This window comes from Diprion similis, chromosome 6 (genome assembly GCF_021155765.1).
Source record: "Diprion similis isolate iyDipSimi1 chromosome 6, iyDipSimi1.1, whole genome shotgun sequence".
Classification (NCBI taxonomy): Eukaryota; Metazoa; Arthropoda; class Insecta; order Hymenoptera; family Diprionidae; genus Diprion; species Diprion similis.
In genome coordinates this window covers 4,409,640-4,425,844 of record NC_060110.1, presented here as the reverse complement: position 1 = coordinate 4,425,844, position 16,205 = coordinate 4,409,640, and the positions used below count along the sequence as shown (strand labels likewise).

General features: G+C 36.7%; 2 protein-coding genes across 3 annotated transcripts in view; one reads left to right on the top strand and one right to left on the bottom strand.

Moving 5' to 3' along the window:
- The window catches only part of LOC124406599 (ankyrin repeat domain-containing protein 12), a 38,470-nt gene extending 25,521 nt beyond the window's left edge, over window positions 1-12,949 (top strand). Inside the window, exons 5-10 of the mRNA XM_046882055.1 lie at window positions 1,335-1,544; window positions 8,090-8,673; window positions 9,212-9,735; window positions 9,808-10,351; window positions 10,756-11,211; window positions 11,673-12,949. Of these exons, the coding sequence (XP_046738011.1) occupies window positions 1,335-1,544; window positions 8,090-8,673; window positions 9,212-9,735; window positions 9,808-10,351; window positions 10,756-11,211; window positions 11,673-11,852 (2,498 nt within the window). The 3' untranslated portion in view covers window positions 11,853-12,949. The remainder of the gene's footprint in view (window positions 1-1,334; window positions 1,545-8,089; window positions 8,674-9,211; window positions 9,736-9,807; window positions 10,352-10,755; window positions 11,212-11,672) is intronic.
- LOC124406600 (transmembrane protein 70 homolog, mitochondrial) lies at window positions 12,930-14,366 on the bottom strand. 2 transcript variants are annotated; one of them, XM_046882056.1, is made up of 3 exons: window positions 14,223-14,351; window positions 13,779-14,150; window positions 12,930-13,138 (listed from the first exon to the last, which is right to left on the bottom strand). In XM_046882056.1, the coding sequence occupies exons 1-3, from the start codon at window positions 14,334-14,336 to the stop codon at window positions 12,947-12,949; spliced, it is 678 nt and encodes a 225-aa protein (XP_046738012.1). In that variant the 5' UTR covers window positions 14,337-14,351; the 3' UTR covers window positions 12,930-12,946. The 2 variants fall into 2 exon arrangements, with proteins under 2 accessions (XP_046738012.1, XP_046738013.1); XM_046882057.1 differs by having other exon boundaries at window positions 12,957-13,141; window positions 13,781-14,150; window positions 14,223-14,366.
- Between the last annotated feature and the right edge of the window lie 1,839 nt (window positions 14,367-16,205).

The window sequence follows — 16,205 nt, the reverse complement described above, 5'->3', positions numbered from 1 at the left end:
TCGTCGCGTATTGCGTGTTACCTAACTGAAATACGTTTTCGAGGGAGGGGGGTACGATAAAGTATAAATGGAGGTAATAGTTCTACGATATTTTTGTTTTATATTGTCCAAATATATTTTTGAAGTTGGATTTATATCAGGATACACTTACGATACACCCTCGTCGTCGCATCTTTGTCATTACGTAAAAGTTCACGTTGCGTATAAAACATCATATCGCAACAAGTAACCATTATCAATTTTGTTTTCAACTTTGTTATTGAATTTTTTTTTTTTGTTTTTATTATATCGTCGATCGATTAATTTATTGATAATAATACAGGTCGGGAATGATATTGTTGCTACGGGTCGCATATAATCACTGCGATTGTGTGATCGTTTTGCGTCTACAAACTTTGCACCATATTCTTTTTCATGTTTTTGTTTACAATGTCAAGTTCATTATTATATATCTTGTCCATCGATTATGGAGAGCGAAGTAGTGAAGTCGTATGTGAGCAAACGACAACTTTAAACTTGATCTTTAAATTTGAAAACCAGGGTCGTTATAGTTAACAAGTTAAGTTATTGTTTTTTTTAATTGCACACATACATATCTACGATTAAAAGATGTCTTTCACAATTGTGTAGACCGTGCACACGCGCGTTACTATTCACGATTGTGATGTAAAAGTAGTGAATTATACAAATTTTTAAAAATGATCATTAGTTCATTTATTTTTGACGAACGTTAAATGCATATTAAAAATTGCCCTCGTTAAATTATTTCAATTACACAAATTAGGATTATTCGCCAGGAATGTATATCGTACGAGAATAAAAATAAACAAAAGAAAAAAAATGAGTATTTTTAGCGGGAAAGAAAACCCACACAATAAAAAAAAAAACTTGCTAACGATGTCACTCGTAAGAAGTATTAAAATAGCGAGATAGCAAACGAATAACGGAAGATGAGTTTGAACAGGTGTTTCCAAATATTGAAGTATGGTTTTGGCACGTGTTTTTGCCGCTCATGAGTGCCAGTATCATGGTCATAATCTGTCATAACAATAGTTGAAAGAAACGAATCACGTATTACTGTAAATTCGAAAATGATGAAAGAAGAATAAATAACTAATAGTATTTCGTGTATCGTCACTCGCTGAAAAAGTAAAAGAAAAGAATAAAATAAAAATGTAACAGCCATGCAAGTGCAGAGTTTGGTCATCCGCAATTTAGATTTGGCGATATGTTGATATAACTGTATGCAAGTAATAGCGCGATAATGTGTGAGCTTGAAAATTCATTGCAACAAATTTACGACATTGTTTGCGTTTTTCTTATAAAATATACAGGCAGTGCGGAGAGTTCCTGCAGCGGAAATCCAAAGGCTGAAGAAATCTTAGCGAGACGGTTGTTTGACCCCGGTAGTGGAGCGTCACTTGTCAGTGAAGAGCAACAACGTGAGCAGCACAGACCGACCGGAAGTTCCGCCAACACACCGACTGCTGTTGAGGACAGTGGAGCCCCCTGTGAGATGCGGAGGACACCACCGCAAAACAAAGGTGAGTTCCCGTCTCTCTGCCGCATCTAGGTGCATATTTAATATCATTATTCCATGCTTGAATATTGGCGCGACGGGGGGGGGGGGGGGGGGGGGTCCTAGGGGTATTCCTAGGGGTATTCCTAGGTGGAAAATATGCATCCCGCCGCTCATATTATCCCTGCCATCTCACTCTCGCTTTTGCACTTGTGCGCACACACATGAATATTCCATGCGTACGTATTCGTGTGTATTGTCCTTCTACGTATTTTGGTAGAATCCCCGACACAACAGATCCGTGCCACGTGTGGAGGTTACTCAAAAGACTATTGCCTCTAGTTGCTTTTTCACGGCATTTTATAATAAAATATCCAAATTCCGGGACGTTCGATCGTCTAAATCAAGGGGAAGGAAATGGAGAGAAAAATTAGTTATAAAAATTCTACATCCAAATTTATTTATGCTAATGATCGTGGGCATGGATGAAACTACATCGATACTATTGTGCGATATTAATGCTTTTGAGCTAAATCGAGTAATTAATAAAAGATATGAAAAATTTGAGATAAGATTTATGGTAAGATGTTTGAAACGGTTAAACTCTGGTGTTTTTCATTCAATTCTAACGTTTTTCGGGTCATTATATGATCGCTGATGGAATCCCCATAAATTGTCTGAATTTTAAAAATGATACATTTAATTAATTGGGTTTTCATTCAATTCTAACGTTTTTCGGCTTATTAGATGATCGCTGATGGAATCCCCATAAATTGTCTGAATTTTGAAAATGATACATTTAATTGGTGACTACGAACATTTATCGCACTGTACTTACACAAATCTATTCTTATCCACTCTAGAGATTACTTTTGTAAAATGTTTCTAGGAGATCTCTGGAGATTGCTATGGTCAAGCAAATAAGCCCAAAATCATTAGAATCAGATCGAAAACCTGAGTTGTATTAATTTGAACGTTCTAATTGTTAAACTTTTTCTCATTGTTCATATCCTGGTTTGTGTTTTTTGTATTTGCTCAGATTCATTTCTATCACTAGGGATGGTGCTTCACTTGTTTTCACCATCATTGGCGCCAATACGTTACTGGAAATTTTTTAAACGGTTTCTTATCTTTTTCTAAATTTTGGTTGAGATTGATTCAGAAGAAAATTGTCGCTGATTGCTAGTTGAATAGAGTTTTTTCACCCACATCGTATGGAACAAATCGGTACCCTATTCGGTATTGCAGTATTTAGTTTACTCGAAAAATTGACCCCGTCGAAGTTAGTAAAGTAATTTATAAAACTAAACATATCGAGGAAAACCGTTATTTCGCGAATTTTTAACTGGCCGAAATTTAGTAAACAGTATAATAAAACAAGATGCGCCCTCGTTCTCAAAATTCAGGCTCCTTCAGTCATTCGGAAATTGGGAAATAGGGATTTTTTTAGTCCAATCTTTCGTACCGTTACGATAACGATAACGTTACTAACTTCAACCTCGTAAACGTTGAAGTCCCAGTTACCGACTACTCGGTATTTCTCGACGAGAATACAGGGTCATTTATCGGTTGCTGAATACCTGACCCTTGCGCGAGAGAGAGCCTCTTAAGTACGGGCTTCAGGTAAAATCAACTACTGCGTTAGCAGCATTCTCGTGTTCGACAACCGATAAATGAGACCCTACCATCGACGAAACTTTTCCTTTCTCATCAATCGTTTCTGTACAAGTCAACGATTCTTCGACGAAATTATTAATTTTGTTTTGGTTTCACGATTGAGATAAGGACTTATGTACCAATTAATATACTCCTTGCACAAGCCCGAATATTTTACAATTTTCTGATTTTCATTTACAATAGTGTACAAATACATGCCATTGAACTAGAAAGAGTTATTAAAAAATTGCGACTTTGAAAATCGTTATATTTATCCCGCATTTATAGAGCTCATTATTCTTGACATTTTTTCTTACATATTAGAATTTAGTTTAAGGGGTGTCCTATACGATTTCGACGTTGTCGTATATAATTCATGCCATTTCTTTATTTCGCTGTTGAATGAAAGTTTATTAGTGTTTTTATTCAGAATTGCGTATGGAATGGGTTTGTTAAGCCCATTTTCGCGTTTGATGTACGTGGATTTCGATACTTGGAAATATTTACATCAATGTCGAGATCGATCAGGACACCTCTTTAAGGTGAAACTACACTTCATCTGCTCTACCTGTTACTTTGTTTCGAAATACGATAAAATTTCAAATTCAGCGAGGTTCGAAAGTCAGTATAGAGCCAAAATAAAATAACAAGTGTGTCTAACAGTGGCCATGATAATTTTCGCCAAAGTTCAAAACCGCCTGACGAATACCGTTTACGAACCATACATTTATTTGCCTCTATATCACGACCCTAAAATTGTCACTTGTCAGCCGTCATTTCGCGCCGAACATTTTCAGCGAAGGAATGATTTTTATTAATACATTTCGAACAATACTTTTTGATTTCCGAAAATTACCCCCCGTAAAAAACGTGTTGTACAAAAAGGAACGGGTATGGTTGGGTCTTGAAAATATCTCGTTGTCGATGAAATACTCGCATTCTTTGCATTCGCCGTCATCTATGCCTTACCCGCAGGGCTATAACAACTAGCGTAAGCCAGCCCCGATATCGCCGCGGTTCATGATTGGTCGTAGATAATTTAATAATGAGAAAAGAGCATCGACACTATATCGCGTAAGTGAAACGGGCGAGAGAGCGAGACGAGTAGAAAGAACCCGTGCGAATCACCGCGACGAATGACTTGCGCGGAGCGTTTACGGTCATTCGCTCGACAGAGAGGGAGAGTCGTCGCTTACACATTTCGTAGTTCGTAGTTCGTAATATCGGTTTGGGGCACGATGGTATGTACACTTAGCTGCAGTGATTCTGAGACGTCTAACTTTTTCGAGGAGTCGATTAAGTTAACAATGGAGAATCGACATGTAGCGCCACCACCGGCTGACTGCGAAACAGGTTCAATCTTTGCGTTAGAGCATATAGACGTAGAGAAAACCTGGTATACCCTTTCGTGTAAGTGGAAAACTGCACAGAGAGGACTAGTTCCTTTCTTTGTCTAACGCTCGCGCGCTCTCTCTCTTTCTCTCTGGGTCCAACACCAGGGTGGCCACACACCTGGAAAATCTGGAATACCTGAAAATGTCAGGGTATTTAAAGGGGTCATGGAAAACCTGGAATTGTCAGGGAATTTTTTATGTGGTCATGGGAATAATTGAAAATATCAGTTCTATCATGGGGATTAGAAATCATTTTTTAATGTAATCAGTTTACTTTCTTTCTTCGAGAAAACAAGTTGGTGTAAACTGACCTTTTTGTACGTTATATTTTTCTTCAATTGGATTTGAATTCGAACCGAATATAGAGTTGATAAGCTGAATAATTTAGGATTTAGTAAATTACTGGAACTGGCAAAATGTCAGGGAAAACTAGGATTTAGGTCCTGGAAAGTCTGAAAATGTTATGGAATTTTTTTCACCGAAAATTTTTAACCACCCTGGAACACTTTCGGCAACGATGCTTCCTCCATATTGATATGCCTTTGTTATACACGTAACATAATCCATAACCGTAGAATTTAATTCAAAAATACAAAATTGAAACGATTGGTCGCCCTGGCAAACACAACTGCTGTCGGAGTGTAGCGCATGCGCAATTAAATGTAGCAGACGACGGATCACTCTGCCTTCAGCAATTCACTCTGTATGTGATACTAACTGCATATTATGTATTGCCAACGTAACCGCGTCGTCGAAAAAGTGAGTGTTTCGGAATCACTGCGACCAAGTGTACGAATCGTCGCGTCGTCGAGCGAGAGAAGCAGACGCCGGCCTCCTGAGAACCGCAAAGTGGGAGGACGGAAAGCGAGAGAGAGAGAGAAAGAGAGAGAAAGAGAGAGAGAAGGGAGTGTTAGAGAGCCGATGACTCGTCTCTTCCAGCGTAGCGTAGCTAGAAGCAACAGCAAGTCTCTCTAGCGACTCGTAAAACCTGTGGCTGCAAGATCACCGTAGCTCACCGTAGCGGCGGCAACGCGGGCATGGATTTCTTCGTCTGGTTCAGATTTCCATAAGTTTTCATACAGCCGGCTATCGTATTATACAATTTCCAATCGTGTTCCACATTTATATTTATACACGAGTTTTTTTTTAAACGTTACACTCAACTTCCGGAAGTCTCACGGTTATACCGTTAAAAGCATACCTATACATTCCGATAAAAGGAAAACTACGTTATCGAAGTAAATAAGAACATTGAAAGTATAAACAAAACAAATTAAAGAATAATGCAAAGTGTGGGTTTATGTGTATGTGTGTATGTGTGTGTTGGCGTGTGTGTTTTGTGCTATTTAACGTAGTTTTTAATTTGTATAATTACAAATGCTTGGTACACGACGGGATCGCACTTGCGCTCAATGCGATGAATCTACCTATTTATGAAGGTGTGCTTACGTACACGATGGATGTACGCGCATGCATGTAACAAGGAAATTGGACCGCGATCCGCGACGTGATTCGGTTCATTCACCGTAGATTTTCTCGACCTTAAACGTAAGTAAGGATGTAGATACTTAATTAAGTTTTTAGTTACAATATCTTTTAGACATACAATATATCTACCTTTTTTGACGTCAGTCTTGGCGTCTTATAAGCGTTCTCACGTGGCACAAGGTGCGTGGACTTCTTTTTTTCTTCTACTACTGTGTTTCAGAATTACTTAAGTATCACTTTCTAGGATAATTAGCGAACGAACGGTTACATACTTACGCATACCGGCGATTTGAACTCTTGAAAAAACCCTTCCAACTACTCAACAGCAATTTTACCTAACCTTTGTGAAGGAAACTGTAAATGAGTCGTTTTTATCTGCTAAAGAGGATCTCCACACATTCGGTGAAGATGGTGCCGAAAACCTTAAAAAAATTCTCAACAATTAGTTTCAATAAGAACAGCTTGATGTTGATTTTTCATGAATTTTAAACTCAATCTGCCACAGTCGAAGAAACTCCTTATTTCTAAGAATACATGAGTATTTTTAAAAATTCATAACTTCGTTCGACTCAAGATCTTCAAATTCTTTTAAATTCTCCCAGCGACTTTATGAGACCATTGGGTATCATTTCTTACCTGCTTATGTTTATATTAGGTTTTATCAACTTCGGTCACAATTTCATCCACCCTCTTGCAATCGTTTAGACAAATATGTAAACGTCTAACAAATAAGTAATCTCAAAACGATGTAAGGTTGCAGGTTATAATATCCTGTACATCCTGCAACGAGTTTTGTATCTTGGGGATTATCTAATGTTCAATGAACCATAAATATGCAAAACATATTTATATATTGCAAGATAACTCCCACAATTTCATTTCAAGGTTACTAGATAGTGATTCTGTTTTAATATGTAGTTAATTTATTCTTACCAAGTTTAACATTGTGTAAAAATGCTCTCTTCATCTGAAACTACATCCCTCCGCCTTTTTTCTTTACTCCATAATAAATATAATCTGGCAAGTAAAGTTAAACAATCCATAGGCGAGACATTGTCAGTATTCCTTGTTTTATTTTTGCTGATTTTATTGAAAACAGTAACGAACAATAGCCTTGTAATATCTCAACCTACGTATTTGCGATATTAAAACTAATACCAAAACAAAGACTTTTACTTATGACCACAGTGTATTGATTTTGTACCCAAATCACATGATAATATGAAGAAATAAAACAACATTTATTCCAAAATCTTGAAATTTCTTCATGCATTTTTCACTATGCAATTTGTACGCTGAATTGGTCAGGGGTTACATTGAATGCTCATTAGTTAAATATAAACATTTATATATTACTAATATGAGAATTTATTATATTTCTAATTTGTCATACTTTTATTGAGACTAAAATATTTGCTATATGACTTAAATAAATTCTTAATACCAAACAATGATAATTATTAGTTGAGTATTAAACATAAAAAATTGTAATACTTTTCGCTTTAGTAAAGAAATAAACTTTAATATTTCTCAATAAAAATATAAGTAAATATCACTCGCTGTGCGGTGAACTTTGTCGGCAAATAAGCAAGAGTAACGAAAGATTAATTACATTCAAAGCGTCGATCAACTATTTTAACTTTATATTGATTTTTTGAATCAATCAGATCTATTTGTAGTCACTTTTTTTTAACTGTGATTAGTATCCTGAAATTCAAGTATTGTGGAAAGCCCGGTATCATATGCATATTATGTATCCCAAATTTTGATGGATCAAGTTTGATCAAAAACTGATATTTTTAGTTATTTTGAGTTTTGATAAACAAACAGCCTACGTCAGCCTAATACTTGGGTTGGCAATACCAGTTTATCATTTTGGGTTTTTGGATGGTTGACCAAATTTCACTTACTCTTCAATGCCTTATTATTAATTTTTGGTGAAGCTTCATAAATTGCAATTCCAGGTATATTAATCATTGTTATATATTGATTTTTCTTCAATCTGTACAATAATGACTTTATTTTCTCTCAGTTGACAGATCGGGAACTGGGCAGTCTGGCGGCTCACCGCGGGTTACGCTGCGGTTGAACCAGGTGCGTAGCGCCAGGGATGACAAGAAGAGTGGTACAGCCTCACGCCACGGTGTGACTAGCCAGTCTCAAAACATGGATGGATCCAAATCATCAGCATTATCAGGGGGAAACCCGGCGGCGTCTGGGTCTGCCAATAACAGTAGCGCATCTGGAGAAAGTGGGGATGTGTATGAATTCAAGAGTTCAAAAGAGGCGACACCAGTTCGAGGAGCGAGTACTTCACCAAACCCTGGTGACAAGGATAAAGATGCGGCGAAAGCAGCAGGGGTATCTGGAAGTAATGCTTCAGGGACCGTAAGTGCTTCGTCAGCGGCTGCTGAAATCTCTGCCTCCAATATGGATGAGGCTTCAGTCTCTGCATCACCTGCTGCTAAACGCACATTAGAAAGTGATAATCCTGATGAGCAAGATGAAGAAAATCGTCGAAAGAAGAGAAAGGAATCTGAGGGCACTAAGGACAATCCTAAAGCTGTGGCAACTGGAAGACTGGCAGCTGGTAGAAATAATCCAACCAATGAAAAGGTGGGCGATAAATAAATCTTCATTTATAGTCTCGAGGAGGGTACATATGAATAGATGGCTGGAAAAGTGTGTGAATCTTTGGGAATTTATATTTAATCCAATTGGGATTTGTTTTATTCAATAGTATCTAGATCGAACTACGTTGGCTTCTTTTTCCTCATTAAATTAAAGTCCATCAATCGAAAGCATTATTATTCGTAATAACGTTTTGCAGTGCCGGCGATATCTTAAAAACAGTTCAACCGATTTAGTTCGAATTTGGAAATAATATTCTTGGAGGATTTATCCTGTTTATCACGATACCACTTTTTTAACATATATTTTTTTCATGAAATAAAGTAAAATTTTGACGAAAAATTTAACTTCAACTCAAATTAATTAATAATAATTGTTAATAATGCTTGATTTACATATTTTTGTATATATTTTATAAATTCTCAAATTCACCTACTTTTTTCAGCTGTCTACTTGTGTATACTCTTGTCAACGACATTTACGGACTTGTTTTCAATTTAATTAAATAATTCGTTGTTTACAGTGTACAAAACTCGGTAAACTGGGAGGAAACACTGCTGTAGGAAAAAACAATCAAGCCACTTCCACTGCAAACGTTGATCGTAAAAGTCCCAGTTCTTCTGCAGCTACTGGCAGTAGTCCAAAACCAGCTAGCAGCACGGTTGGTTCGACGAATACAAAAGCAGCTACCCCAGCCCCCCCTGAATCAGATGGCGAAGACGATCGATCGAAAAGTTCTGATTCAAATTCTGCCCCAAAAGTTCCACCTTTGAAAATAGTGATACCACAGAGTACAGTGTCGGAACAAGAACAGGGAAATAGAAATGGAAAGAATACATCAAATAGGAATCACCAATTGCCTTATGTTGTCCCAAGCTCGAATAGTAACGATTCTACTGACAAAGATCAAAATCAATCAGCCAGCGGAACGACGAGTCCCACTGAAGGCACTCCGTCTAAAAGCGAAGAAAAAAAAGACTTTACTGGAGCTCTACATGGCGAAGAACGGTCTACACACCATCAAAGAGTCCTTCGGAGTTCACACAGGTATGCAGGATGTTTAGCATTGATGTTTCATGCAAATCCTGGGAACTGGTTTTTAATAATTACTTATTTTAGGTCTGGCAATGGCGCCAACGGCTCGGTTATCTCAAAGGAAACTGCCGGTGTTTCGTCGGGAAACGCCAGTTACTCAAACTCGTCTCCGCTTCCTGCAGCAGCGTCCTCAAACGACTGTTCGAACAATTCATCGCCTCAGCAGCGTCACAATTCTCCGACCCCAGAAACCACCAGTTCGGATACAACAAAAACGACTACAACCGAACAAACTTCAGTTCCCCACAGCACTTCGAAAACAACAACGACCAGTGAGAAACCGGAGAAAAACTCCGAATCAAGCTCAAAGACGCAGAAAGACACTGAGAGTTCGGATACTGCCTCATCGACTCAGTCCACTTCAACTCCGAACACAACCGCGCCTCCTGCTACCGTTGAACTCCATCCAAGAAAAAGAAAAATGAAACCTAATAAGGAAGCACAACAGGCTGCAGCCACGGCTGCTGCCAATGAAGCTGCTGAAGCTGCTAATATAGGACCTGAAGTTCATCCGCATGATCAGCCAATCACCAATTGTTATCAATTGTTTCTCAACATCAGGAAACAGGTAAGATAGTGTTAGATAGCTCTGAATATGTGCATGTATCTTTTCAAATATATCCATATTCTGTCCTTTCCAAAACACTGCTTTTGAGATTCAAACTTTGATGCGCACCGCTTTACTTGCTTATCCAAATGTACATAATGCCAAGACATTTAAGAAGTATTTCTTAATAAAATCTTTATTTAATCTAGTGACAGATTAGAATCGATTTATTTACGAGTTCCCTGTTGAAGTAAATTTGTTTAACAAAAAATTTATTACTCAGGTATTATACATTTTACGTTATGCTGCAAGTGTTTCAGATTTTGAATTTCACAGACATTCAAAAAATAGATAATTGTAGTGCTAGATCACCAACCCAAATACAACGTATGAAATGAAAATTTTGTTTCCTCATTTCCTCACAGATTGAGCGGCGAAGAAAAGGCCTTTTTCCTGTACAACCGAAACCACCTCAGGGTTTCAAAGACTATTTAATGAATCGATGCACTTATGTGTTGGCTGGAAATGCTAATAAGGAACCTAACGTAAACCCGCCAGTTAGTTTGCATTGTGCAATGAAGGATCTGTACGTGGAGCAGGAAAAGGAAAGGTATCGTCTGAGAATGCAACACGTAGTTGAAAAAGAAAAGTTGGTTTTGTCTGTGGAACAAGAAATCCTCAGGGTGCATGGCCGAGCTGCCAGAGCCTTGGCAAATCAATCACTTCCATTTTCGGTTTGTACGATTCTGAAAGATGAAGAAGTGTACAATGTAATAACTCCTGAACAAGAAGAAAAAGACAGAAATGCAAGAAGTCGGTACAATGGACGATTATTTTTAAGCTGGCTTCAAGACGTTGATGACAAGTGGGAAAAAATTAAGGTAAGCCGAAGACGTAAATTTGTGTGTTCATAACACTGGCCCGTTTTATATTAAATGTATAAAAATGTGCTCGACTGAAAGACGTAATTTTTTCCTTTCCATGCCACATAAATTCTTTCAGATTTTTCGTTCAGGTATATTACTGGATAAAAGTATTTAAAAAATGTTGATTTCTGACCCAAAAGTTACTAAGAAATTCGTGTTTAGCAGGTGAAAATATATACGAATAGAAATAGCCAGTATTCCTATTCATATTAAATATTTCCAATGTATGTACATCACGAATGATGTATCATGGTGTCTCGAGTTTTAACCAATGTTCAGCAGGCAATATTATAAGCTTGTGTCTCGAGTATTTTGCTGTTGATTCCACTTTACACGAATTCGAAACTGGTTAGATTAGATAATACAATATTCCGTTCATGATCGCACAAGATCCGTACGTATATTCTTTTTTTTAGGAATCTATGCTATTGCGACATCATAACGAAGCAGAGTCTCTTCATGCGGTGCAACGGATGGATTGGGAATGGAAGATGAAGGAAGTAGGTCTTTGTGATTTCAAAGTTAGACCTCAAATAGAAGATCTTCACGTTCCCATGGTCCACGTTTCCGACGACTTTGATCTTCTTCCAGCATAATGAATTCCAACCACAGCCACATTGACGCTTTATCATTATACATACGCATGATTTTTGCAAATTACAATTTCAGAAACTTTGCCTCCAAGTAGCCTCGAGACATTATAGAATGAAATCTCGTGAAGATAACTGTGATAAGTCGGTCGTTAATGCCATTGTAATCCTATTCTGAAGAGACCGGTGTATTACACACTAAGACAAATTTTTATGAAAAATTATACAATTATTCTTAAAACATGACTTGTATAAATGATTATACAGTTGTAAAAAATTCGTTTCTTCACGGACCGCATATTTTTCAAATTCTTCAGTTATCACAAGTGACCTTATTTTTTTCATCTCTTTACTGTACTATTGCAAGTTCTTTCGATTTAGAAAAAATCAATTCAAGTAAAAAAATATAAACAGTGTACGTTTTAACAATTGCTAAGTAATTTTTAAGTGTTTTTCTTTTTTGGCTCAAACTCACAATTGAGTCATTGTCGCAGAAATTTTGGAATTTACGTGACCCGATTCGGAGTTCCATATATCCAGCCGATATTTCCTAAACAAATAATTACGATTCTATCTCATACTATAGAAACATTGTACTGGTTGTATACTTCTTTCAGTATCACGATTTATTGCTCGACTCGTACAACTTTTCTTTTCACGTATACTTTTGCAATACTTTTATGGCACACTTTTAATTTTTCCATAATAGTTGGTTACAGACAATGAAAAGTTGTTAAGACTGAACTATTTGGTATAAGGCTAGCAGATTTAACGAATATTAACTGCCAGTTCCATTAAAAAATAGCCAAACTCACGTGTACACCAGAAAGTCCAGAATATGTCATATGGAAAATAACTGGCCAATTTACGATGATCTCTTTATAAATAATGTGTAACAGATTACACAATGTACATATTTTGTAATTATAGAAATTAGAAACTGTAATTATTACCATTGACAAAACTATAAATGGTAGTAATGTATTACTCACAAATGTAAATAGAATGACGGTAACAACAGTGAAAACAATAATGTTAATAGATTAAGGAATACATCTTTGATACATAAAAAACGTGAATCAATAAATAATGTACTATCTTTATTTTTTATCATCTTTAGAATCTGAATCTAGGGAAAAATCTAATGGCTTATCATATCCCATTATCCGCTTGTAATGGCCTATATCCTCGAACATTTTTGGATCTACGAACAATGAATTGTTCTTCACCACAAAGGTTGTCAGCATTCTTGGAATGTCTGGGACCTGAACATCGTCTGGTGTAAACTGAATCTTAAACATCGTAGAAAAGAAATAATACATATTTAATTATACATTGTAGAATTGGTCAACATGATCTGCATAATAATCTATTCTATTGTAAAATATAATACAATATTGATTGCCAACTTACGGGGGAGAAAATGAAAAATAAGCTCGTGAAATAAAAACAGTTGTAATTGGAGATAATTATTTGCAACAGGGTGTGATATTGATCACTGATGAAAATGTGGTTGAAGTTTGCAACATAAATGTAATGACGTCATTTTCGGGAGAGTGATTTGTTTTGTTCAATATTACATACATCAATGTCATTTAATTGAACTTTCAACTCGATTCATGGTTGTAAAACTATACGGTGAAATATTTCTTTATAAATAAGTTTGTTAATATAACTAGTGATAACTTTTTAATCAAATTGAATTGAAACTATCCAAAATCACTGATTAACTTCAGTAGAATACGTGAAAGATGGAAATATGCATGCCTAATTCTATTATGTGGGAACTTGATAAGATATATGTTATGATCAACCTATTCCAAAGTGTATCTGAGAAAATTTAAGCCAGATAAGAATGCTTATTGAAATTAAACACATATATTTTGGGTCAAGTATATGAAAAAGGAAAAGAAAGTATGAGGGAAAACATACCTTTTTTCGTTGTACAAAGAAGGTGTACGTATATGCGGTATAGTAATCCTCTTTAGAATTGTATTCTATTTGAGTAACATATCTTTTGGTTACTAGGTGTATCAATAATGGAGATATCAATGTAAAGAATCCATAGAACGCGCCAAAGCCAACCATTGCAGGTGAGAGACCTATTTCTTCAAACTTCGCATAGAGCATTGGCTGCGAAATTATACCGGTGATCGAGGTGATGAGTGTAAAGACTTTGATGGTTCTGACTTGTTTCGTCATAGAACCTTGATATATTTTTTCAGTTTCTGATATCTGCTTGTTATCAAAGGCATTACTGTCTGAGGTGAACCTGCATGACTGTTGTAAGCTGGGTAAAAATTTCTGCAAAATGACATAATAATTTTATATTTTGGAGAACACTTTCGCAGCACTTCAATTCTCTAAAATTCTAACCTTATTTTCAACGAAGCCGGTTTTTATTTCCGTTAATATGCATCTGAGTCGGCTTATTTCGTGTACCGATCTCTTCATGTTTCTAAATATGCATTGGTTTATTAAAAATGACATTGCTCTAATGAACGTATTTTGGGTGTTGAAATGTTAAACTCTGGAGATCTACCAGATCATTTTCACGAAGATCGCAAGACGCAAGTCCGTGAACTATGAAGTCGGTGGTGGATTAATGTGGTGTACGCTACATTAATGCATGGCACGTAATGTATACCACATGTATGTAGTACCAACGCACTAACTGTATAGCTGTGGGTGCATTTTCATGGGCAGTACAATGCCGCCGCATCGACCGGTTACTGGGCAGCGGAACCTAGAGTGTATGTGAACCATGTGAACTGAGTGCGATTTCACTAGGATCCCGCTTTTCAACATTAGGGAAATCTCACTCAGTTCACACTCGGTGCAACCAATGGAAACGCTATTAGATATAATATAATTCAGTATCATTAGTGTAGTGAGTTGTAGTATTAATTAATAAAATTATAATACGCTATAGTGCGAGGGTCCCGTAGTATGTTATCACTGAACTGTGTATTACTACTGTTATTAGCCTTTGATTGAAGTATTTTATTATTGTATTCTTAGAGCATATGCTATAAGATTGTATTCCATCTAGGGATATTTCAAACAGTTAGCTGCTCAATATCATGTGGTTGTAAGATTCTCAGACATAAGAGTTGAGTTAGTTGGATTAGTGAGAAATAAACAATAGAATACGCAAGCGTTCCGGTCGGATGTTGTACTCGGCGCAATTTCTTATTTTGAAGACCAACTGAGACCATCTACTGATAACCCGGTTGGATGATCAAAAATCAGCATATGTGTAACATCTGGTCAGAAATTTAAAGCTTGTATATTTTCATTGTTTATTACCATTTTATATCACTAATACTAAATAACTCAGTTTAAAGTGTCAGAGTCTTGTAACCACAAGATATCGAACAAATTCTCTAACTATTCGAAATAAGACAAGACGACAATGTGACAGGTAGATAACAAATATATAATAAAACTGGGGTACATAATTACAATACATAACACTGGGATACATTGCTGAAATAATCTATGCATAAATTCCAAAATCCAGCGACTGCGGTACCTCCTCAAGATGAATTGTACCAATGAAATTAATCAACGCGAATCCGAGTTACGTTTGCACGGCGCTGTTATCTCGGTTTTACTATGGTCGACGTAGTAATACTGGATTTAAAAATGTGCGTAAATCGCAGATCTATTCGGCAAACCCTATATTGGTTCACAAATTCAGGTCATGTAGTACTCCTACCCTTACTAGATGAGCAAACTCACCCTTTTCCTTCCTATATTAAATAGACAAAGAAACGGAAAGGGTTCAAATTTCGAAGGTGCATCGCTTTTTTGTAACGACTAGTTATTCATGTCCCGAAAATATCTCGTAAATCGAAGATGATCTTAGGATCAGTTGGGCGCACGGCCCAGCGCGTTCTTGAGAGCACCTTTTATTTACGAAATTATTATAATCCCCCGATCTCGTCTAGCGACGACAATATTGCATAAAAGCAATGCACCGTCGTAATTTGAACACTTCCGTTTCTGTCTTTATTGAATATAGAAAGAAAACGAGCGAGTTTGCTCGGTCGCTAAGAGTAGGAGTATTACATTACCTGAAGAGGTGAAGGCATAGGATTCTTCGTAATCACGGCTATACGGCTACACGGGTATGCCATAATTTCCTTCGTTCATAGTCATCTCCAGTTTCGAGTATGTGGTACGCCGAGCACAGTGAACAGTATTGAATTCTGAGTAACACGACGTGGGTATTGTTCATCATTACAAAAATAACGTGCAAAATCGTAAAGAACTACGTAAAAAATTCTAGCTATTTACGCGTCGTACGTAAAACAAAAAATTGACTGTTTGAAGAAAGTGTAAAGTTTCCACTCT